This window comes from Numida meleagris, chromosome 1 (assembly GCF_002078875.1).
Source record: "Numida meleagris isolate 19003 breed g44 Domestic line chromosome 1, NumMel1.0, whole genome shotgun sequence".
Classification (NCBI taxonomy): Eukaryota; Metazoa; Chordata; class Aves; order Galliformes; family Numididae; genus Numida; species Numida meleagris.
Window position 1 is genome coordinate 161277062 of NC_034409.1, and position 27152 is coordinate 161304213.

Sequence of the window (27152 nt, forward strand, 5' to 3'; positions counted from 1 at the left end):
GAAAGGAAAGGAAAGGAAAGGAAAGGAAAGGAAAGGAAAGGAAAGGAAAGGAAAGGAAAGGAAAGGAAAGGAAAGGAAAGGAAAGGAAAGGAAAGGGGGAAGAAAAATATTTGTATTGTTTAGATCTAGGGGTTTTGTTTGCTTTTAAATGCTACTGGAAAAGTGCAAGTATGAAAATATTTGGATTTTCTCTCTTTAATTTTCATCAGTATTAATAGCTACATCTTAATAATGAGAACCACGCATGCAAACAAGAACATTAAATGATTGTTGCTGACAAGTGGTTTTAAAAAGAAGATACTTTCATTAACTCTGTCACGAGTATATTTTTAGCAGCATGAGCTAAGTAACTGTAGAAGCAGAAGTATTTACAGCATCCAGACCAACATGGAGTCCTGCCAAAGGGAACTGAATTCCCCTTGTATCATCAGCTGAAGTTCTTTGGAAGAAAGAGAGACTGAATCTTTCACAGAACCCCATATACTGTAGATTCGCGCATGTCACTTCGTCTTGCAGCTGACCTAGTGACAGAGCGTCTACTGTTTTCTGCATCACTTTGGATCACACCACTATGCTTCACAGCAGCTATGAGTTTTCCAACAGCATCTCACATATCAGGATCAGTAGCACAGGCAGCACTCAATTAATGGAAGGCCCCAAATAAGGTTTAATGTTGTACAATAAGTATTTACACAAATGACTGGTGTCCTAGATATTTGTTCTTCCTTGCCACTCTCCATTTTGTCTTTTCTGCTTTATTTTGGGTTTCTTGGTTGGTTTTGTTTGTTTGTTTGCTTTTTGCAGGCACATGGTAATTAGAAATATTTGCTACTCTTTGTATCATTGGAATACTGGACCTTGAAAAGGTCCAGTATTCAGTTACATCTGAAGCATAACAGTTGAAGATAGTTGCAACAGAAAATAAGTAGCCACCTGCCACTGTCAAAACATATGTGAAATATATGTGCTTATGAGTATCTTGTGTGATTTAGGGAAAACACAAAAGATAAATTGTCCTCCGTTCAGCATTTATGAGGTATATTTACACCACACATTCTTCTTACTGGTGGTTAAGTCTTTTGGTTCAAAAAATTAGAATTGTAACAAAAATTGTGTTCATGTTTTGAAGTAGTTTTTAATCTATGTAATTGGAATAAAAATTTGCCTTAACTATTAGCGTGCTTAAAGTTATGAGCAGAAACACGAAAAGGAAAAAAAAAGGAAGAAATGGAGGCACAGCACTCTTATATTTAATCTCTTAAATGTAATGTATTATATTTCCAAAGCAGCCTTAATTCCACCTTTTATTCTTTTCCTGTCTCCAGCTGTAAGCCAGTATCTCTTGTGAGCAGCAAATCCACATCATATATATATATATAATCATTACAATATACACAGAGTCTGACACTTCACAACCCAAATAAATCTATATAATTGCAGAACTCATATCTATTTTCTAAGTCAAATATCTCAGTTATCAATGCCCAGGAAAACTAACCTTGTGATTTTTTTAACTCAACAAATGTGCCTCCTCACACAGCAGCTACTAGAATCAACACTTCCATTTTTCATGATGTTGTCAGGCAAGACGTCTGTTACAAAGTGCATTTTCATCAATTCGCTGCTATCTGATTAAGAAACATAAATCAGACCCTTGCCCTGGAATTAATTATAGCAGCTCCTTAAAGGTGGTGCAAAAGACTTCTCTATAATCTGAACCATGGTCAGAACTGGTCAAGCATTTTGTTTCTGCATAGTCACAGCAGTAAAGGCATGTCAGACACTAGTCAAAATATAAATTTTAAAATAGAAGCTATGACAATTTCTTGGCTGCAGTCTTAATAATGAGAGTTGCTTCTGAGAAATTCAGTATTTATGGTAATAAATGGCCTTTAAATCAATCAAAATTTGACCAATTTCCTTCATATTGTATTTTGCAGCTAAATAAACAATTATCTTTTTACAGTGAGTTCACTGCTGCAAAAGGACAACTGTAAATACTTGATAACCATAGGCATCTGCACAACTCTGAGTTGAGTTCCTTTCCTTCTGTTCTAAAAGCATTCAGCTTTATCCTATTATAAACTATGGAAATATCATGCTTGTGATGACTTGTAGCAGGGCATTCTGAGATCTAGGTAGTAAAGGATAATTGTTTCCTATATGATAAGTAAAAATTTTGGATAATAAACATTTAGTTTTAAGGCTACACAGTTTAGAGTAATCTGATTCACAACAGATTACAGAGAGATATGAATGTCTGTTTATCTATTCTCTAATTCCAGTTGAAGTGAAAGGTCATATACTTAAAATTTTTACACTTTAACATCTATAGAAGTGATATTACACATTTCAGTTCATGCATTAATCATACCTCTTAACACCGCATAGCTGTAATTTTAAAAAGTAAGTGCTACTTTAAAAATGTATCAACAGCAAATAAGTCCTTTGTTCTTTGAGTATGCAGTCCTTTCCAGGAAATCAGAATTGGCTCTCTCTGTTTGCCCCCAGTTCTAAGGTAGATTTCAGTGCACCGACAGATAAACATCTGCAAGCTGACCTAATCAACTAAGATCCCTTTATTAACATTACAGATACAGGTACCTACACAAGATTCGCTCCATTTTGACCATCTAGCTCTAGGTTTGTACTGTTCCTGGAGCCGACTTCCTTCAATAACTGCAGGGGAATCCAAGATATTCAGTTTAATAGCTGACAACGCTAAGTGAGTTGCATCATACCAGGAGTGAATTACATGGAATTATAAGTACCTGAATAAAAAACAAAAAAGTTACCCAAATTGAAGACTGAGGGCTGGAGTATCAATTAGGTCACTAGGCCATGAGTTCTTTTGTAGGAAGAAAACACACTTGACAGAAGGTCTCCAAATAAAACTGAGAACTGTCCATTGCCCTAGATGAATACTGGACAATTAAAAGTCAGTGACATCACTCTAACCTACTTCAGCTCCCCCAAAGAAAGGGTTTATGTTCACAGACTAGAACTAATTTATTTCCAATGAGAGGAGTTATATTATTTTCACAGTTCTTTCAGTGGCCCCCTAAAATTGCTTTCTTCTATCCATCAATCCGAACATGTGACTGTACAGTAAATTTGAAGTTTTAAGAACACAGTCATTACTGTGATGTTACATAAAAGTTCTTGAGGATTCAAGTATACACTTATCAGCTTTGCCAGAAGAATGGAGCTCATAAAAATGACATTTTGAAAGGGACCAGAACTCATATAAACCTTCCAGAAGACACCAAAAATGATTTAAAAAAAAAAAAAACTATTGCCATTGCCTTTCAACAAGTATCTTATGACCTGATTACGTTACTTCTGAAGAAGAACGTAGAAGAATAGGCAAATTAAACCTGTACAAAATACACTTCTACTGGTATGTGTTCTTCAGATGCGACAACATAATTACCACACTCTAGTGATATAACTTGAATAATCCCTTGTTGACCAGTATTTGCATGAACAATATGTAGAACATCCTTCAAGTGCTGTTGTCACCTATCTTTAAAACCATTCATTTTATTACACTTGTAAGGGCTTCCATATTAAGAAACAGGGTCTATGTAAGCTACAATTATTGGTATGTATTGTTCATGTATGGTGAATTTGGAATACTGAATTTTATAGATTTAAAATAAAACTGCTAAGGTTCTACCAATTAATTCTAGAGTGGCTGTAACTTCTAGAAGTTTAATTTAGGGAAAACAAAATGAAAAATTATGGCCAAGAACAGAATATCAGAAACAAATTCCTGAAAAGCTCCATAAGCCTTAAATAATCTCATAAGAAACAAATAAAAGGAAAGCTCCTGGAAACAGTTTGAACCAGCCTGGACAATGAATTATGGGGAATATTTTTAGCACTGCTTATGTTAATCTCTCTTCCTTTATTTTTTCCATTGAAATTTTTTTGATATTTTATAGATAAAGACGAGTTCCACAGTGTCTCTGCAAATATACATAAATACAATAAAGTATATGTATATATATATATTCTTTTTTCTTTTTTTGAAAAAATAATACCAGGATTAAAATTACAGCCCCTAATAAACAATCCAATTTCAGGAAATTGACTATTGTTTGGTGAAAGAATGGGCTTCTGCTTGCAAGTATCCCTATTTAAAAACAAAACAAAACGACAACAACAACAGCAAAAGAAAAAAAAAAACCTATTAAAAATTAGAAGTTCCCAGCTCTTTTCCTTTTTTCATTTGAATCAAAATCTTTGTTATACCACTATTCTGAAAATTTGTAACGAGTTTTGGTGTATGTTGTACTGTTTGAATAATGCTAGACAACAATAAAAGACAAAGTTTTCATTTTAACAGACCTCTTTTCCAAAAAAATGGTTCATAAAGTCGATGTGACTGCAACAAAAAAAATGAGGAAAAGTGAGAGAAAAAGAGGGAGAGGGAGAAATGCAATATTTAAGTATTCTTGACAAATTATGTCCAGAAATAATAGTCATATTAGGGAAAGATGTATTTAAAAAATGTAAAAAAGAACTAAAACATTAATCAGTTTTATGAATATTAGGCTACTAGAATATTCATATTTTTTCACACAATTACAAGTATCACATTTTCAGAAACGATTCAACGCAACTCTATTTTATGTAGATGTTCATACCTGAAACTATAATAAAGCAAAATGTCTTTGCTGACTCTAAATTCTTTTTAATTAAACATTAAATACAAAATGAAATGAAATATCTCTCCCCTTTATCAGATGACTACTTAATTCAAGCACTTTCTGTGTCTTTTCTTGGGAAGCAGAAGTACGCACCCTTCCTCCAAGAAACAAATACCTTATGTAACGACAACCATTTTTCATGACAAAATAATATATTCTGCTAAATCAGGTTTTGAAAGTGCAGACAATTGTCTTGATTTTGTTAGAAACAGTTTTTGTTCAATATAGTACCATTTTTCACAAAGAACTCCTCTGTCTTCCACTTACATCTAGTGAGTGTGTTTGCTTATCCTGAAGAATAGTTTTTGATTTCACAAGACTCCTTTCATTAAGAAAAGGTACTGGCTCAATATAAAAAATAAAATAAAATGTTAAAAAAAAAACTGAGCATAAACTTCTAATAAACGATTCTATTTTATCTGAAAGGCAAAATTAAGCAAGCTGTTTTAACAAATCTTATCCTAATATGTGCTCTCCACTTTCGGTCTTTGAAAATATTTTTGAGACATAATTTATAAGACATGTACATATTTGAGGAGCTTCACACACTGCAAAATGAGTATTTTAGTGTTATAAGAACAGTGTATTTATGTGAATTTCTGACATATATGACATTCTTCAAAAACACATGGCAACAAAAGCAGATGCACAAGGCAATGACATTCACCAGTCTGCTGTACATTTTACTGAAGGATGCTGGTGTTTTCTCTTTCCCTTGAATGAAAAAAGCAAAATGGTGAGGGAGAGTTCCTGGGCTGAGTGGAGAAATGCAGATTCTCCCCAGATATATAGCCTGATCCATGTACTAATTTTCTTAGCACATACTACAATCGTTACATATACATGTTACTGATTTTTTTTGTTAGAGAATTTCTTCCAAAGTACTGCAGATAGTTGTATTTGTAGTGCTGTCTCAATGAAAGCAATTATTTTTCAAGTTTTTACAAGAATTTACTCTGCAATGCACAAGGCACAAGAGAAGACAGAGCCCAGATTATAGTGATTTAATGTAGTGTGAACATTTGAAAACACAGGGCCCCGTGAAGATTTCTCTCACTTCACTGGTGGTTGCACCAAGCCTGAATTCTGAAGAAGCTAAAAAGGTCACTGTAAGAGAGACAGTTTTTGTGTGGCCCTGGTAGATAAAGAGACCTGTAAGACAAGAGAAAGAGTGAGTTCAGACTGATCAGTTTTTCATATATAAAATAAAGATAACTCCTCTGCCAGAGATACAGGATACACATTCGCGGACAGACTTCTCATTAAGACAGAACTAGGAAAAAGTGTGGAAACTGAACCCAAAGCTTCCTTCTACTAAAAAGAGAATTAAGAAGATTTTCCAGATTGAACACCAGTTGCAGTTGGTCTCACAATGCTTTTTAGGCTTCTGAGCCTCATTTTATTTTGCAGTGCAGAACCAAGAATTATAAGCATTTAATGAAATTACCACAGTCTGGGAAGAGAATGTTCAGAGTTGTCAAATGGGACTAGAAAAATCTAATTGCAATATGAACTATTTTTTGGAGAAGGTGTAAGATCAGAAGAGGTGAAAGAAGTGCTAAATATCACACCACATAAAGAGCTCTATCTGAAAGTACAATAGCTCTCCTTCTGCTATCACAGCATCAATAAATAAACATAATGAAATTCATGACACATTATTGCATTGCTCTGTATTGCTCCTATTCATTTGAAAATGATGAACACATTTAAAATAATTCACAACCTGTCAAATGCCTGTGAGCAGTGCAGTTAGACTGGAGCTTTAAGAAGCATTTGTGAAGATCTTATGAGAGAGCTTGATACAACCTAAATCAAAGTAAAGATGGAAGTATGGGAAAACAGAATAATGACTGCTTCACCTGAATCTACTAGTACAGTTGCATCCAATATATTTACACTGTTCACCAATGATATGTACTTACTGAAGCTGCACTGTCAATAAAAAACACATTAAGAACCTTCTGAAAGAGCTTCCCTGTCAATTAGACTGCAGATACATTCTATCGCTCCAGTTTTCCTGTCAATTTAATATACTGGATCATATTAACAGTACTGGCTTGTCAATAAGGCAAATCCGAATCCTATTAATGGAGTTACACAGCCAATATAATCGGCTTCCTGTTTATCGAGCTCCCCAGTATTTGGGAAAGCTGTAAAATGGGATTATAAGGCTAGGTTGCATACATCTGTCTCTATATTATATAAATATTTGAGAAGTTGTATCCTACTATGAAGAAACGTGTAGTCACTTTCTTCCCTTAACATAAACTTCAGAAGACAGAATAGTGTTGTAGTTTACCATCACTGAGAAAATACTAAATAATCCTCACTTATCACATTATGTTTCCTGCTTGCTCTAAGTAACACTGTTATGACAGTCTACTTGTGTGCCAGAAACACAGAAGTGCCAAGAGTTGTATGTAATCCATCCCACCTGCATGAGAGTATCTGTGCAAGAAAATAAAAGGTAAAACATGTTTTAGCAATAAAATCTGAAATACTCAAAAATGTTAATGCTTATATAGCCCTTGTATTGTGCTGTATAATCTTGATGGAATTGAAGCTTGTAACTGTAATTTTAGTGCAACAGAGACCCCTGGAAATAAATAATAAGAGGTAGTAGTTCGAGCATTAAAAAAAAAACAAAAAAACAGTCGAAGTTCAGAAAGCCTTCTATTTAATAGAAGTCTTAATGAAGTTGAACATTAGTTGCTTTTAACCACATTCAATATTAAATAACTACTTTGACTGGATTAACAGAATATACAATGGACCATTAAACCTGATTATATTAAAAAAAACTACTTTTACTTAAAAAAAAAAAGAAAAAAAAAGAAAAGAAGAAAGAAGTAATTGCATTAAAATGTACTGGGCACTCTCTTATCAAATTAACTCTCTACATCTAACTTGAAAATATGGATTTAGAAAAACATGGTCCAAAATGACAGTTAAAGGTCAATGAATCAAGTTGCCAATTATATTTTCTGGTAGCAGATGGGTGCAATGAAACCTAATGATTGAATTTGAAACGCTTTAATGCACCTTTTATCCATGGCTCCCACCATATTGAGTCTACCTCAGTATTCCTAACAGATATTATATTTACTGCATAACAAACTCAACTACGGTTAGCTAACCAGAATGAAATCTGCACTCCTCAGAACATCCAGTTTATTCAAGAACATCAATACAAAAGAATCAGAATAACACTTGGGAGATTATCTCTGATATCATTAGCTTTTTTTACTTTTCATTCCAAACTATATGTTAAATATTAAGTCTCTGAGTTAACACATTAAAATTAGATTAGATGGAGATTTAAAAAAAAAAAACACTGCCTTGAAATTTAAAGAGATCAAAATCTTTGTTATCATTTCAAAAACATTTTTATCTCCTTGCATTTGTAACCCTTTCTTTTCTGTGTGAAAGCAACTTTTTTTTTTTCTTCATGTATAGATATTCTAAAATGCAATTGTAAATTGCTGGCATTTTTATTTTTGATGTCAACACATATCTGAAAGCTCTCACTCAGCAGGAACACACAGTGAAGCCAATAAGAGTTGTAGAATTTGTCTTGCTCTTACCACTCCTGTTTTCTTGTTTTCAAGAGCAGTATATCACAAATGTTTTCTGAACAGATAAAAGCTTTATAAAAATTCTGATACTATATGGTGGAGAAGGAGAGCAAATGATGGCCTTTTTAACACTGACAAAGTGTTTTGTACTTATAATGTTTAGTATGGGGAAACAGAGACAATATTTTAAATCTGTTAAGTTCATGTTAACACCTATCCACTATGTTTACCTTCTGTCCAACCTAGACACTCACTGAAAGCAACAATAAAAATCCCAGAAGCCATGACCTGAGGTCTACTGAAATCAATGGATGTTTTCAATTTGGTTTCAATGGTCCTTGGATCAGTCTGCTTAGTTCAATTACAGGATAAGCGAGTCTTTACACTGCGTGCTACGTTCCCACAGATATGTATGTTGTATGCTGTAGAAAGCTGCAAAGGAATAGGAATATTACTATAGTGATAGAAAATGAAGAAAAATCTTGAACATAATATTCCTTTATGCCAGCATATGGTCCTCTCAATGGATGACATTTAAATCAATTTGTAATGGCAGCATCAAGAAAAGGTGATTAGGTAGGCAGAAAACACTGTATGTCGCAGAAGAGTCCAGTTCTGTATTTCTTCACTTCAGTGTAAAAAATATTAGCAATAAAGGTAAAATAGGACCTGGTTCTAAAGTCAAACTGCCTGCACAGAAAATGTACATAAAAAAGACAACTGAAGCTTTCTTCCAAGATGCTGGACAGAAGAACAGAGATAAATCTAGATCACTTATTTTCCTTTCAAGCTGAAACCTTATCCTCCTTTTCCCAAAATCCAGAAAAGTAATGATTCCCTTAAATTCCTCAGGAAGTAAGATGCAAATTGCAGATGCTAAAACTTATAATATTTTCTTCTAATTTCTCATTTAGGTCATATGACTATTTCAGTATTTCATTAAAAATCATCAACAAGGTATTCTATAAGTGATTTTGGAACAGTATAAAAAGCCCAACTTTCTCACAAATATCTTGGCATAATTATTTCCTCTTAACGTTAGAAAAAGACATACCACTAAATATGCTGCCACAATAATGGCTGAATTTATGACAGAATAGTAGATCATAAACTTTACAGCTTCACATGCTTGTGTAAGGAGATTTTCAACTATAAAATGGTGATGAGTTGATTTATTATTTGTGACATAAGATAAATAATTCAGGCTCGCACAAATTTAGCAAGAGGTTCCGTCCCTAAATATATTTTAAAGCCATAAGATTCAGGTGCCTATGATGAGGTACCTCATAAAACGTAAACTTTGATCGAATACATCATGAATGCAGTAGCAATGGCCAAGTAGGCGCAGACAGAAAAAATAAAGCCTTTTGATTATAGGGCTCTGTATAACCATCCACATCTCTGTCACTTCAGTGTCAGCCTACTGCAATGACTTCATATTCAATTCAAAAGACAGAGCAAGCAAAGAAGATGGTTATCTTTCTCCATAGGAACACTTTACCTAGAACACAACACTCACTTATCTAGGGATCTCCACAGGTAACTTCTATACTCATATGTATTTTAGGGGATGACTTTGATATGTTATGTTTGATATATTTCTAACAACATGGGAGAAAATGTTCTGGATTATTCCTCTCATTAAAGCTTGTCATACTGAGACTATGAAAGTAGATTTTGCTGTTAAAATAAATCACATAACAAAGGGTTCTCTGCGAAGACTGCAGGATTAGAAAAATTTCTCTTTCTGTTCTAAACTTATGATGGTTTGTAAACGTCTAAGACATTTCTACAAGATTCACCATGAATAGAGACTCAATATCAATGCTAATATTTGACTGAGGGTGTAGTTGGAATACAGTAATTAAATTATGGGTTTGTTTCTATATTTAATTAGCTCAGCCAGCACTTGAGCACATTAATTCAAAAGCAAATGAATGTAAATGTGTGTTGTATATCATTTTTTATTCTCTTAAACATGAATTTTCAAAGAGTTAATGCAACCTCATCTAAACAGTGTCCACATCACAAAAGTCCCGAGCTAGTATTCAGAAGTTTGTGTATGAAGGAATTCTCTTTCCAAACAAGAAAATATTTGAAATATGACAACTACTGTGCAAGAAATGCTAAACAAAAACTCATTCGTAGGACAAAAAATAATTTGTTACGGTTATTCTCACTGCCCTTCCTGAACATCCAAACCAATTATGTGTTTGGATATGCTGCTCCCTGCAGGTGGATCAAGAGTCCACATGAAGTCACACCAATAGCCATCCTGGAACTCAACATGAGAGTTAAGTGCTCGCCCACATGGAATGGTCTCTACATACAGTTCTATACGTATGACCTCAAAGCCTTTTTTTTCAGGTAGAAAATTTCATTAGGAGATGGATTAGATTATTTCCATGGAAATGTATTCATTTACATAATTAAAGGCCATCTTAACCCATTAATGTTTCTTTTTAAATAAGCAGATTACTGTGCCATTCTGAATAAAACAAAAATGTACAGTAGCGAGGCCTACATTATGGGCTTCAGTTCACATGCAACTCACTAATTTCACTGTGACGTTCTAATAATGAGTAAACTTTGGTCTGTTGATTGCTTTCATTTAGATCTTCTCAGACATAACAGTAAAATAAAACGCCCTTCTAAAATATGCTAAGATCAAGAGTAAAATCATTCATCTTCCACAAAAGCAGAATTAGGACATAATTTCTAGAACGTCATGTATCAAACTTCAGCAGAGTTTCTAAGGCCTATAGTATGAATCCCTATGACTAAAGATTTCTAATAGGATTACTGCTTTAACTTTAACCATAACAAAACAAACATCACCAATATAACTATACCAACAACTTTAATAGCGCATTAGGAATAGACAGTTACTTGCAAGAATTAATCTGCCATTTCACACATCTGCCCAAGGGAGGTATTGTAATTGCAAAAAATTTACTCTTAGACTGCTGAGACTCATAGTAATTATGTTTCTTTTTTTAATAGAAATAGCCATAGGTAGTAACAAATTGGGTTTTGAGTTGGGGAAGTGGGCATGCATTCTAACTTAAATTACTATGTAATTGTCTTTATTATAAAATACTCTGGAAAATGTATAGCTGAAAATTTAAATCAGGACAAAGTATTTTATTTAAATAATCTCTTCTCCTCGGCTGGCTCTTCAACATGACTGCAAGCAATTTATCTAAGTATCTTTGCCAATACTAGCCAAAATTCCTGAGGATTACATTCATTTTTTTTTAAAAAAAAAAACAGTTTTCTTTTGCTTTACTTTCATTCAAAGAAGATAAGCTAACAAGTAGGTCAGAATCTGGAAATCTATCTACTCATTCCTAAGGTTATTTTGCCAGTATCAGTGTAGAAAGGGATGAAGAAAAAAGGCTCCTTGTGTTTCTGTACTTATATTTTAAATGAACTGAAATTAAGGTTTTCTTCAAAATTCTGGAATTCTGTTTGAAACATGGAATTACTTAAAAGGAGCTACTTCACAATTGAAGGAATGACTGTTTCCTTTTCAATCACATTATTGTGATGATGGGATGCATATTGTTGGGGAAGATCATATACATGGTGGCCAATTAATAAATAAAAAAACAAATTCATCCAGCTGTTCTGCCCCTTTCAATGCTGTATTCTGTTACATCTGAAAAGGAGCGACGGGTAGTTTAAACAGACAGAACACATTCACAGACAGACAAAATGGAGACTATGCACTCAAAGAAAAAAACATTTTGTTACTCCCCTTTTTTCACTCTATAGGTACTTTCTATGTTGTAGAAAAAGGTGTAGATTGACATCATCTTCTAAAACACAGATTATACAGTGTTAAATAAATGAATAAATAGATGCGCATTGCTCATTAATAACTTTTTTTTATCCAGCTAAATAGTTGCTTTGAATCTGTGCTGCTGTCACATCTATGTATCTACACATAAGCAGTTTTATTATCTGACATAAACTCTAGACATTCAAATAGCTTCCAAGGCCCCATGTCTCCTATTTTTTAAAAGGCTTTTAAATTCATTATTTCCCAAGCACTCTAAATTCCACTATATTCTTATTGTCATTTGATCCACTGAAATGATGAAGAGATCAGAAAAGAACACACTGGGTACTTTACAGCTGTGGCTGGATAATCTTGCTCATGATCATCAAAGCAGGATTGTTTTTATGATCTTCAAATCTGCATATCAAATTACACAAGTCTATGCGAAAGAGCAAAAATATCAAATATTCAGACATCAGGACTATCTCAATAGAGTACTACAGAATGCAGTTTGAGGCTAAGTGATATGAACAGCTTTTGCAGCTTTGCAATGTTTTTAAAGTAAGGGAGAAAAGCAACAGGGAGCAGTTGAGCTAACAGACTAAGAGATTCTGAGCTAAATTCTACATGTGCTTACACATATCAGCAGCTCCATTCCTGTAAGCAATCCATTTAACTCAGTGGTTCTATTGACCTAAATTAAAATATTTACTGAATAAGTGTTCTAAAGATTGTTCCTTGAAAGACATTGTACAAATGCAATTTAAAAGAAGGTTAGTGTCTGTAAGCCTCAAAATTAATTATGTACCGATTAAAGACATTGTCCTGTTTTTTCTAGATTTGTTGAAAAACAGCCTGTACCTCAGTACCAGTAGGAACAAAGCCCAAGTTCTGAATCTGAGGAGAATTATTAAAACAACATTTTTAGTGTGGGTTTTGTTTTGTTTTTAACCTTTAAAATGTCATACATTTTAAATATTTTCATAAAGTATCAGCAAAAATGTCTTTAGCTCACATCGGTTTACCTTTAAGAAAAGAAAATAAAAAGAAAAACTGAATTGTAGCTAAACAAGCTTAACCATACATGGTTGCTTAGCAATCAGCAATGAACAAGACAGAAATATAGTAAGTAAAGATAGTGAGTGACATGTTCTGTGTTTGAATCATGGTATTCATTAAAACAAACAGAGTAACACCAACAGAAGTTTAAAACAAAACTCTATTAATAAAATAATTCATACAGCATTCTTTAGGAACAAATTATGCTTTCAAAAGCTACAAATTGTGATTCACATGTCTGTTCTCAGTAAGAAAATCCTTTAGCTATTATTAAAAATACATTAAAATCCTTCAAAATTTTGATGAAGACATTATTTACCTTTTGTTTTTAATTCAATTGTCAAGTGTGCTTCCAATGATTTTAAACATAGTATATATCTATAAAGCAAGCAAGAGTTTATAGCTTTGAAGAGTTGAAATTGATTTTTAATGCACCAGCTTTCAAACACTACAAAGGCTGCTCTCTGCTGATAAAGACAGTAAACAAGAAATTGTCCTTTAAATGTTCCCTTTAATGTTTTTCTTTAATTAAAAATCAATCAAAAAAACCCCTCCAACATTGTGACATTAAAAAATTAAAATTAAGACATTAAAAAGTGTTTAAGGCTTTTTGACACATGATGCATTCAAACTAGAATGAAAACTTGTTACTTTTGTTTACTTCTGTCAGTTTAGAATTTCTTATTTCTTCACACTGCAAACGTTGTTAATCAAGAAATAAAAACAAGTTGAGATAGTTTAGCACTGAACACTGCTGTTTTTGTGGTGTAGAAATGTTAAAAATGAGATAAAATAAAAGTAGATGTTTTAAAAGTACTGAAGTAAAATGACTTTAATACCTTTAGATTATTTTAATACATTCCTTTCCTCTAATCAGACCAAAGCCTATTTATGCAGATTAGTTACATCTAGAGTCTCATTTATCCAACCTGTATTTATCCTTTGATCACAAAGCTTGTTAACTTAAATGGTCTTTTATTGTTATGATTCGTTTTCCCATAATTATGCAGTTTAACTGCCTGATTTTTTTTGAATAAATATATGCAAACGTGCCAATCATATTCAGCAGTGTTATGCTAGATGCTCAATGAACTGTAAGAGCCATTTCAATACAATAAAACTGCCTGGAAGTGTTCCAGGGCAAGGACTGCAAATACCAGTAATCATAGTGTCACTAGAACTAGTACAGGCAAATACAAGCGTGTCACATGTATCAATAGATGGTCTGAAACACTGCCTGAAACTAATTTCACATGTCTATCACTGCAAGAACTTACAATGCATCGATCAGAGGTCCCACCCACACTACTTGTAACCAGAGTACTGCTTTTCCCTTTTAGAGTCCTCCTTTGGCATGCAGAGGAGACTGCAGCACGCAGCCACACAGCAGGGAACAGGATGTAATTAGAAACTCTTCTGTTGCGGGCAGAAGTATTTTATGAACCAGAGGAACTCTGGTCTGACGCAGAAATGACAAAGGCAGTAGAAACGTCCACAGATAACATGAAATACTGTTCACTTGAAGCATTTACTTGCCCAGATTGCCTATAGAGCACAAAATTGAAAACAGATCAGCATGGGGGTTCAAATGAGAGCCATCTCCTCACTGCATCAAAAGTAAGACGCAAACTGTGTCTCATGCTATCTTTCTGCACAAGCAACATTAATAATTGGCTGAAACATTTCAGCATTATCTATGTATGTACAGGAACTCCTCAGTTTTTAGGACGTGGGGAGGTATTTTCTTATTTCAAGCAACTACTATCCTTTCTGTACAGTTAGCTATGTAGTTGATGCAATTCAGTAAAGAGATGCTTCTCTTGTGACCTTAATAAGCAGGAATTGTATCAGAAGCCTTTGGGACTAAGAAAATATATGACTGCTCAAGGAGGTTATTTAAAGCACTACCTAATATCCTAATTAACAGAGACATTCATATGAATTTTCTTGTTCTTGAATGTAGTACTTAATACTGAGCATTTTATCTAAAATGCTTAATAATTTATTTTTTTCTCATAGGATTTACAGTAATTAATCCAGAATCTTCTGAAGGAAAAAAAAAAAAAAGACTACAGTAGAATAACAATAATAAAAAGTTGTATTAAAAAGACTGTGACAAATACATTACAAGGGCTTAGAACGCACCCTGGCTAAGATTTATTGCAGGCAGCATACTCCGTTTCATCCCATCGTATCAGGAAAAGCTGCATGAAATAGTTAATCTCCTTGCTGCCCCCTTAAAAAAAAATAAATAAATGAAACACTTAAGGAACTTTTTCCAAAATGATTTTGCCACTCTCTTCCTAGGATCTTTTTTTATTATTATTTGTCTTTTTCCTATGTAGGTAAGAGATTGCATTCCCCTGAGAGTTTTATTTTTTTCCTATATTCTCAAACCCTTTAGCGTTAATTTCACCATTTCTCTACAGCTGAAGTGGAGATACAATTGAAAGCATAAAGCTCTCAGACTATCTGCTGTAAAAATTTGTCCCAACTGCTCTACTCTGACCTTTTGACTTCGATACTTTTAAAGATAAAAATGGAACTGTGTTTCTGCTCTGGTCAACAAATCATTGTTTAAGTTCTTTTCACAAGAAAATTCTTACCTGTTGGAAAACACTAGTAGCAAAATGTAATTCCTTTATATTTACAGCCAATCCTCAATCTTGAAGCAGCATCTCAAGATCTCTGCCATGCATCCTATATGTTTTCTTCAGAAGGAAAACAGCAGCCCAAATACATACACTTGCAGCTAATTTGGCAAGGCATTTTAACTTTTAGAACAGTGAAGGATAGATAGATCAAGCAAGATCTTTAAAAACATAAATGCAAATATTACTCTGTATGTTAATGCCTCTTAAGGAGGAAGATAATAAAATTAAAACAAAATCTCAAATAGATTACAGCCATATATTGTGACTCCAGAACATATTCTCTCATTCATTATATTTTTACCTTCCAGTTACATATACAGTTTGTATCTATGCCTTTTTAACAGCAAGTGATATTTTCAAATAGGCTAAACTAATTACAATTTTCCACATATCAATATTTGTTGAATGTTAAGAAGAATGCCTTATTCTGCACTTTTTTTTTTTAAAATTTATGAAAACATATGAAAATGGATTTTCAGCAAAATGTTCAATGGAGTATTTGATTTCCTCTTGCAAGCTGCACACCTGATTGTGTTACAGTTCACGTCACAGATCTGAAATCTTCTAAATTCTAGTCTCATCAATTAATGTCTGTAAAGATGCTGTAAGAAAACATCACAAAAGGCTGAAGTCTAAAAATAACAGGCTTGATCATACTTTTCTTAGTTGCCCTTTGTAAGAATCTTTAGTCACAGTTTACTTCAATCCACTGAAAGAATCTTTAGTCACAGTTTACTTCAATCCACTGAAATAACTGATGAAGTCAAAATTATGACTGATATCTGAGTAAAACCAGGCCTTCTCATCAGTGTGGGTAAGAATAACAGAAACCAGGCCAAACCTGCTGTTAAAAGATAACTCATCAATGGATCAGTCATGAAAATTGCACTGGTAATTAAAAACACGTGTGAAATTTACCAGTTAAAGTTAGGCAGTAAGAGTGAGCATCAAGATGAGGAAAGCTCAGGTGACTTTAATAGCCATTGAGAGGTGAGACCCAGTAGATGTTGTATGACTTGTCTCATCACTTATTTTAACTGTGCTTTCTACTACTCTCATAATTTATAAAACAGCAACTTCTACTGAGACAGTATTATTCTTAATCTATTGGTGACCAAGAATTCCTATCATGGCAGTATCAGTTTCTTTCTTAGATCAGTGCTCTACTTCAGCCTCTTAAGTTGCCTTTCTCTATGTATTTTTATTGCTTCATATTAAAGCATTTCATCTTGGAAAGTTCTTTAGATTTCACATGAACATATATATCAGGAATGACCCTTTTAAAATAATGTTGCTATAAACAATATTGTCAAGGAGATCAAGACCAGGGCAGCAATAACCCAAAATAGGGCACAAATCCTGCTTCCGCTGCCTATTTCAGCAACTGGAGTGGACGCCACGCTTTTGCTCTAGGTTGTTACACTTGCTCCCAAAATGTATGTACTTTGTCACAGCATTATGTGGAGTATCTTGAAGAAAAATAAAATTATGTTTCACTCAAACACAGAAAATGTCCTGTCCTGCAATTCTTGTACAGCTAATCCCAGTACTGACTTTAATGAGTAAGTAAACCCAAAGCTACAGAACTACAGACTACAAAATACTACTAATTGCAGACTGTATTTACACAATGCAGGCATTCACAGGAGTTATTTCGCAAGACATCTGCCCTTGCCAGATTGTAAAAACTACCATAATTCATCTCAGCCAGGCTGTTCTGAAATTTCATTTTATGACAATCCTTAGATATGGCCCTAGAATAGATTCAAACATGTATTGAGTACAAACTTGCCAATCTGCAAATTTTAGAACTGTCCCTGTGTCCTCTTGGTGTAAAATATTAATTTCTACTAGCTGTAGTGAGAGAGAATAATATTTGCAGCAGAAGATACAGAAATCAAACTTACTACCTCTGATTTTAGACAGGAATATTAAAACACTGAGAACAATGCAACTTCTGTAAGGAAAGTTGCATGCTTCTTCTTGTTGCAATCCTGACATTTCTGAGCTGAAGTTTCTCAAAGCAAAGCATGAAACAATACTACATCTAAAGAGAGAGCAGTACTAATGTAGCTCATGTTTTTATTTCCCCTGAAGATAGCATCTTCATAGGTACTGCCAAGCACCTGGCAATGAAGCTGCACTGGGAGTTAACAGTAATCTGTTGACACATCATAAACATCAGGTGCCTGAAGTATTAAGAATGATCTGTACTTTATCTTAAAATGCTACAGGACTGCCGGGTACAGCAACTGAAGTGGTTCCCAGCTTGAGAGCTTCTTGCAGCACAGCCATTCTTCTTCTCTGGTTGTTCAGCAAAAGCTGTAGACACTATTCCCATTACTAACTCCTGCCTCATTCCTCATATATATACAAATCTCTCCAAGTTGCATCACAATAATAATAATAAATAATCTCTAGTCTTTGTAGTAGATAGTTTTCTACACTACTGTCATGCCACTTCGAGAAATCTTTTTCCAGAACTTATATACTTCAAGAACCTTTTTGTTCCCCTGTATCCATCCATTCTTATATGCTGGAATCCTGCAGGAAAAGAAATTGTTACTTGTTCATGCAGGGAAAGGCTTTCCCGTGCTCACACAAACTGATCATCACAGAACTTTTTGTTATGAGAGACATGAACATACATGTGTACGTTTATACATTTTTCACATATATATACACATGTATATATAAATACTGAATGTATTCTCTTTAAAATAAAGCAAAATACTGTTTCTCTTAGGCGAGTACACGAGCTTGATGTACTCAACAGAATGAGATGAACAGAATTTGCCCAGTAGTCTTTAAGATCTCAACTGAATAGATACTGCCTTTCAGCCATATAGGCACTCAATTTTCTCCTGCTTTCCCCATTTTTCCCTAATAAAAATGAATAGTTTGGACCCCAAGTGATTCAAAGATTGCATGGAATATTTAATGTAGTGGTGAGAATTGTATGGCTCTGGTCTATATTTGCATGCTTTTCACTGAGTTACTCTTTGAAAGCACTTTTTCTAAAGTATGTTTAGAATGTGATTGCTGAAGTAAAAAACCAACACAACGTGCTAATGTGTAGTTCTTCTAACTACACAGTACATTATTAATGCTGTTCTTTATACACATCAAATGCATGTCAAATCACAAACGGTCTGTTTTCAGAAACCGTAGGCAGCTGCAATTCTCTTATGCCAATAAATGCTAGAGGTATTCAGCATCCTTGTCTATTTATCCAAAATTTTATACATAACTATAAGTGAGCATATTTATTTAATTATTATGGTAACAAAGGACTTCATTGACTCACATAAGTTACACATGCAATCATTACAAGTAGCTGAATGCTACAAAGTAGTGAATAAACATGCAACTTGTTAGACCTTGTGTCTAGTGAATAACAGAAGTCACTCAAAGAGAGTTAAGATTACACGGCTCTGACATATATCCAGCAGTATTTTGTTGCTAGTCCTCTGGGGTCTGAAACCCATAGCCACTCAGGAACAGTTTACTCCACAGGTATACATTCATATAAACTGCGCTGCCTGTAGCATCAAAACTATTCATCAGAAATCAGGGAATCATAAAGTCTATTGATGTTAACAGCTCCTGCTGCAAAGGAGAAAAAAAGAAGTGGCAAGCACTCTTATTAGGAGTGAGAAAAGGTGGATCTTTCAGATAAATAAATTATTTGATTTAAAATATTTACAGACTCAATTGCTCTAAGTAATAATAAAACAGTGTGTGTATATATATGTATATGCATAGTATATAAGCATATAGATGTATCAATAAACAAAGTTTTAGTATCTAACTTCTGCTGCAGAACTTTGCCGTTCTTGCTTGCTGAGAAAATGAGAGTGAAGGAAAGCAGTTTCACTGTATAAATAACATAGTGTGAGACTACCACAGTTCGGCAATATACCTGGAAAAACTCAAGTGAATATTCGCTAGGGAACACTTACACAACCATTTGGCTCTCTCTTACTGAAGTAACAAAGAAAATTGCTGTTTTGAATTGACTAATGAAAGGAAGTGATAAAGCAGCTGCTTGGATTCTGTATCTTTTTTTATCCACTGGCTATACTTTTGATTCCTAACTGTGCAATTTACTCTTCTTGTGCTTCCTCTGATATGTTAGATCCACAGAGAGGACTGATCCTTTACTGCTCCTCCGTAAGCTTGCAGTTTGAATTTTATATGATGCAGAAATGGAAGACCAGACAGAAAGTAGTTTGTACATTCTAAATTCAAATTGTATATAAAATTTACTCTGGAGATGTAGAGATGGAGAATACAAAATGTATTTCAGTAATACAAAATTATAGCGAAGAAGGATCGGATTTTCCCCTCTGACTACTTTAAGTCTGGGCCTTTCCTGAATAGAAAACAACTGCTCTGTTTCACATGGTGTTTTTGTTTGGTTAATACAACTACAAAGTACAGCATTAGTAAGTACATTTGAACAGGTGATCACTGGGGAAAATGAATGTTTCCTTATCTACTTGGTGGACCACCTAAATATCCCATGCTGTGTTGGATATTCAGGGAAAGCAAGAGCAAAATATTTTATGCGCCTGTATGTGCTGTGTGGAGTTAAGGTAAGCATTTCCCACAGTCGCCATATCGAAAACTCTTACAGAAACCACAACACACCTTTTTAAGGGAGGAAATTCCTCTTTTAGCTTTATATAGACCTCAGGGAAAAAAAAATCATGACTGATATTATACAGTGAACACTGTAAAAAAGGTATCATATTTTCCATAGGGATTTTACACTACAATTGAATTTTTACTACTCAGTAGCATCAATACATGAATTAATTGCTTTATATAGGCATTACATGGTTGTAGGAAAGTAAAATTATCTGTCTCTTAGTAACTATTACACTTGTCAGTAGGTTCAAAAAAAATCTTTTTTTTTCTTAGCATTCTGACCACTCCATTTTACAGTAAAAAAAAGTTGACATTACTTAAACATGTGTCATTGAAAGTTATTTGTATCGTAAAGCATGAATTATAAATCAAATTATCTCTGGTTGCGCCCTAACCTAAACTCTTTCCTGAAGTGTCACCTTTTGTTAAAATCAATTCCAGATTTTACGTATTGCTCCGCTCACCTAATTGACAGCAACACAAATTCATGATAGGCATAAAATGAAATTGTTTCTGTGACACAACTCAACTCAACAGTGGGTTGAGGATTAGTTCACAGTGACCTTGTACAAACAGCCTTTACTTTCTCTTTTTTTTTCCTTTTTTTTCTTTTTTTTTCTCTTTTTTTTTTTTTCCCTGTCAAAAATATTTAATTTACAGGCTATCAGTTACTGGAATTTTGGCTACTTAAGTTTTCAATTACTGACGGCCACTTCTGTTTAGTTAAAAATGTTAGATGCAGCTGGCAACTAGAACATTCGGTGTTCACAGACTGCAGGGTAGCATAACTCAAAGGTACTATGAATTTTCGTTCGGTGCATCAAGTGTCTAAAGTGCAACTTCTTTCCCACTAGCTGCATACACAAAGTGAGTCTGTGTCACTTCTGATACACTCAGCTCATTCCCCTATGACTCAGAACAGCGTATTAGGAGACCACAGGACAAAACAGATATGACATTTCAAATATATTTAATAGTCATTATCCAGAGCCTGCTTTCAATCCAAACGTTAAAAATCACTTTGGAACATACCTGTAGTATTTGAACATTAAGCTGCATTAATCATGAAGCAATACTTTAAATTAAATCAACTGGAGCCAAATTCTGCCCTCACCTTCACTCTGTGAGTTCACTGCTCTAGAATATGTCTTCTGAGTTTGGACTACCTGCTAGAAGTTAAGTCAATTGATTAGCACCCTATATCCAATGGTCCAAATTCTGCCGTTTCTCACATTCACAAAAGTCGGTAGAGGACAGTACAGATGTAACTGACAGCAGAATGCAGCCCAGCTGTAATTTCTAAATGTTGTTTCTTTGGTAGAAGACAGAGCATGTAAGTCTTTCACTATAAAGCAATAATCAATATTGACTCAGGCTACTGGAAATCTGACTAGTTGTTTTACTGTTTTATGACAGGACATGAGCTTTGTTGACATTTAAGAGTAGGAGGGAGTCACCACATACATTTTTTTCTACTTGACTAAGCAAAAATTTTTGGTTGTTTATGGGGAGAGGAGGAGGCAATGGGGCCCCAGTGATACTGCTCTGTGTCAAAAATAAATATTTATGTATATATATTCTAAAGAAGGAAATTAAAAAAATGAAAAGCATATGTCTTGAAAAGATAGCTCATATTTACACACAAGATTGGAGGGCTATAATACACTGTTGCAATAGATGTCCTCAGTGGGTAGAGTTTCTCCCATGTCCTGTCACTACAGATGATAGGATTGCTTTGGAAACACCCTCCCCCATCTCCACCCCCAAAGCAAAGCCAAGTGAAACCTGCGGAACTGCCCACCTCTGCCTGATGATCTCCTGGGAAATTACCCCAAAGTGCCTCAAATGTATTAAATGCCTACCTGCACTCCCACACGCACCTCATTTACACTGCCGTAACTCCATTTGTTTCACTGGGCACTTACTTTTGAGTCACACAAGAAACGCCCGTGAGACAGCAGAACCAGACACATCAAATGTGATCTGTTTCCACTTTTATTAAGTCCACCTCTCTTTAGTGACTTGGGTTGGTCCCTTCAGTGGTGCCTTACAGCAGATTTCACTGCAGACAAAACGTAAAGTTAAACCAGCGTCTAAAGTGAGGTCCAGGGTATTCTAAAAGTCTCCTACCTGAATTATGGACATCCGGCTCGGGGGAGCCTCGCTGGCGTTAGTCCCTTGCCCTGTGAAGCTGGTGTGGCAGCCCACATGTCCCTGGGGTACAGTCAGGTTGTTGGAGGCGGGCTTCAGGTACATCACCTCAGACCTGGGAGAGCTGAGGGGTAGGCGGGTCTGGTAGTCAAAGTACATGGGTGAGGTGGCCAGGGATGGGCTGCTCACCACGTTCATGACATTGAGGGGGCCCCGGCTGTCCTCGCCCTCACTGGGCACCAGCATAATGTCATTCTTGCTGATCTTCTTCTTCTTGCCCTTGCCCCCTCCACTGCCACTGCCTCCTCCTCCCCCGCCACTGCCTCCCCCTCCTCCCAGCTGAGGGTGGCTATACTCGGCAATGCGACAATTATAGGTGCGGATCTCCTTGTTCTCTCGCTTGCACTTCACAGCAATAGTGATCATGGCAGCCAGCAAGATGATGGAGACAGTGCTCAGAGTCACGATCAGGGGCAGCGACAAGTCCCAGTGTGGTCGCCGATGCTGCTCGCCATTCACCTGTGGCTCGCCAGCCTCAGGTAGGGGCCCTGCCAAGGCCCTGACAATGAGCTTGGCCACCGCAGAGAGGCTGGGCTTGCCATGGTCACTGACTTTTACCACTAGTTCAGCCACAGGGCTGAGCTCCTCCCAGTAGGGGTGCAAGGTGCGTATCTCACCGCTAGTGGGGTCCATCTCAAAGAGGTGCTCCTCATTGCCTTCCACAATCTCATAGGTGAGGCGCCCACTCTCCCCAAAGTCACTGTCCAGGGCACGAACGGTGCCCACAGGATAGCCCACCCCAGCGTTGCGTGGCACCTGCAGCTCAGCGGTGTCATTGATGAGGGCAGGTAGGACGATGAGGGGTGCGTTGTCATTGACATCAAGCACGGTAACGCGTACTGTGGCGTTGCTCTCACGGTGGGGTGAGCCTGAGTCTTTGGCCAGCACGCGAAACTCGAAGTGCTTTGTCTGCTCGTAGTTAAAGCTCCTCAGGGCATAGATAGCACCATTGGTTGGGTTGACAGACACATAGGTGTAGATGGATACGTCGCCCACGTGGCCGGGCAGAATGGAGTAAGACACTGTCCCATTTTGGCCCAGGTCAGGGTCTTGAGCCAAGACAGAGCCCAAGTACTCGCCAGGGATATTGTTCTCGGGCACCTGCAATACATAAAGATTCTTGCTGAAGCGGGGTGGGTTGTCATTCTCATCGAGGATTCGGACAGAGAAGGACTTGGTGGAGTTGAGTGGGGGGTTGCCCCCGTCACGAGCCACGATGGTCACATTGTACTCATCCTGCGCCTCACGGTCCAGGGGCCGGTCGGTGACCACAGTGTAGAAGTTGTCATAGTTCTCCTCCAGTGTGAAAGGGACAGCCCCAGGCCCACCACCACCTCCTAGCACCCGGCACTGGAGCTGCCCATTCTTACCCGAGTCACGGTCAGTGACCCGCACAAGGGCAATGACGGTGCCCGGTGGAGCAGCCTCACTCAGTGCTCCCTGGCGAACAGAGACAAAGCCAATGGTGGGTGCATTGTCATTGCGGTCAATGAGGCGAACGGTGACCTTGCAGTGAGCAGGGATGGGGTTGGGCCCCAGGTCTCGAGCCTGGACATCAATCTCTATAAGACCACTCTCCTCATAGTCCAGGTTGCCCTTGACACGGATGAGGCCGCTCTGTGGGTCGATGCTAAAGAGATCACGGACGCGATCGGGTGCATAGCCACTGAAGGAGTAGAGCACCTCACCATTGGTGCCCTCATCGGCGTCAGTGGCATTGAGGTCAATGACAGCTGTCCCTAGTGGTGCATTTTCTGGCAGTTCAACCACATAGGAGGCTGCCTCAAATACCGGACTGTTGTCATTGGAGTCAATGAGGCGTACATTGATCTGCACTGTGCCCGAGCGTGGTGGGTCGCCACCATCCAGTGCCGTCAACACCAGAGTGTGGTGGCTCTGCTCCTCACGGTCTAATGGCTTCTGGATGACCAGCTCCGGAAACTTCGTGCCATCACCGCGGGACTTCACATCAAGAGAGAAGAGGCCGTAGTCATCACGGGTTAGAAGGTAGGTGCGCAGACCGTTGTCCCCAGCATCTGGGTCATGGGCGCTGGTGAGGGGAAAGCGGGTGCCCGGCGCGGCGTTTTCTGAGATGTCCATGTCCACCTGGTCAGAAGGGAACGTCGGTGCATTGTCGTTCAGGTCCTGGATCTCCACCTTGATCATGCAGATCTCCTGGTCATTGGCGAACACCTCGAGGGACAGTTGGCACTTGGTGCTGCGCCGGCACAGTGCCTCACGGTCGATGCGTTGCTTGGTGTAGAGCAGCCCGCTCTCTCCGTCCACATCCAGGAGGTGCGGGGCTGAGTTCTCCAGCACCCGAAAGGTGGACTTGGGGCTGCGGCCGGGGCCACTGCGCTCAGCAGGCAGCAGCCCACCACCCGCTGCCCCCGCCGCCAGCCGCGCATCGCGGCCAATGTTTCCGATGACCGTGCCTGCTCCCTGCTCCTCTGGCACCGAGTAATTCAGGTTCTTCAGTGTCAGGGCGGGAGCCCAGCAGAGGAAGAAGCAACAAATGGAAAGGTACATCCCCGAGCAGGGGTGGGGGATGGCAGCAGCTGCAGCGGCGACCAGGGTCGTTCCCGTCTTCTCTGCCTCCTGCACTAGGCTTGTTCTTCCTTCTCCTCCTCTGCCGGCTCGGCTATTTTTTTTCTGGCTTTTTTTTTTTTCCTTCTCTCTACCCACCCCTATATTTTAAGTTCCTGAACCTGTTGCTCTAAAACATCTGCAGAGACACAGGATGAGAGGCAGCAAATGGACCATATAGCTTAGAGGAAGGCAGGGAGCAGAACGGGGGGGGGGGCAGCGGCAGGGGAGGGGGGAGCTGCTCCGGCAGCGTCTCAGGAAGCGCTCGCCGTGATTGTGGTCCCCTCGCAGTTACTTCGGCCGTCCAACTTCGGCAGTGGGAGGATTGCAAAAAATCAGAAAATTTGCAAAAGATCTTCTCCTCCAGGCGGACGAAGCGTTCCCAATCCTTGAACGTCCGCAGATGTACAAAGGATAATAAAAATAATAATCATAAAAAATCAGCGGCGGTGGTTGTTTTTCTAAAAACGATCAAAAAGATTTTTTTTTTTTTAATACGTGTATTCATATATACATGGGAAAAGGGGGTGGTGGCCACAGGTCTGTAAGCAGGGGGAGAAAAATCTTATTTGCTACTCATCGCTTGCGATGCAATTGATGGAGCAGAGGGATGGGAGAGAGACAGAAGGGAAAAAAGTCTCAGCTTGTTGTAGGAGCCCTCTTCGTGTGCAGTGAGAGGCAGTGAAATGTCTGATTGCACCGCGGGGCTGTTGGCTTTCAGGGAGTGTTTTGCTGCATTTAGAGATCTAATCTCGTATTGCTTGCGGCGGAGAGCTGCATCTCGCTGCCATCGGTATTTCCCCCTCTGTTTCCTACACCCTCACTCTTTCCTTCCCGAATCAAAAGGCAAGGGGATGAGAATGGCAAAGGATAAAACAAATTAAAAAAAAAAAAAAAACCCTCAACAAACTGGTGTCCGGATTTGCAGTTCCCTTTCTCTCCCTCTACTACCAAACTCCCACTCGGCTGCTAGGGTAGGAAAAAGAAATAAAAAAAAAAATCAAGAAACCCACCAGCTCATCATCACCATTAGCAGCAAACATATATCTTTTAAGAGCAATCTCGGGCTGCGCTAATCAGATGCACGCTCGGGTTTCTTTAAGACAGGCCAGCAGCCGCCGCCACCACATCCTTTCTCTGTGCGTCTATGCGTGTGTGCGGATGCGTGTCTGAGGAGCTGCACTTTTCTCGCTGCAGTTTAATCCCAGTTTGCTTTTCTCTCCAGTCGAGAGGAAATCAACAGGCAACCCATGGCTGGACGCATAGATTAAACAAGAGAGCGAGAGAAAGGAAAGGACTGGGGGGGTGGGGGAGAGGGAAAGAAAGAAAAGCACCACACACACACACACACACACTCTCTCTCTCTGTCTCTAAAAGGAAAACAGTCTCTGTATTCACAGGGCTGCGCTGTCAAGTGCCTCTCTTTTCTTTCTATTCAGCATCTCCTCCCAGTGACACTGCCGCCTAGTCCTCTTCATCCAGGGGAGGGGAAAGGAAGAGAAAAGCAATCCCGGTGGTGAATAAAGTGGCAGCTCTTGTAATCGCCTGATTCACCTATATTAAACCTATGCAGCTCTGTGGCGGGTGTGATGCATTTTCACAGCCCTTTCAGGCTCTAGCAGTCTCTCCGGGTGTCTCGGTATAGTGGGGAAGAGCAGCGGCAACGCCAGATGCGTTCACACTGTCTGATTTACCTTTCCCAGTAAATACTGGGGAAGGGCAGCTCAATTTTATTTCAGGTTCTTTTAACACCCAGAAATAAATGAATGGCAGACCCCGAATGCAGGTGTTCCAGGCTGCTGGATGAGTCAGATCCAGCGGAACAAATCACATTCACTATCTCCTCATGTTCCTCCCTTCACAGACATTAGTTGCAGCTTCACCCTAACGCTTCTCTGACTCACTCTATAGA

At 37.7% G+C, this 27152-nt stretch overlaps 1 protein-coding gene across 1 annotated transcript in view; it reads right to left on the reverse strand.

The window, feature by feature from the left end:
- Positions 1 to 27110, reverse strand: part of PCDH17 (protocadherin 17) — an 85630-nt gene extending 58520 nt beyond the window's left edge. Inside the window, exon 1 of the mRNA XM_021374607.1 lies at positions 22574 to 27110. Within this exon, the coding sequence (XP_021230282.1) occupies positions 22574 to 25183 (2610 nt within the window). The 5' untranslated portion in view covers positions 25184 to 27110. The remainder of the gene's footprint in view (positions 1 to 22573) is intronic.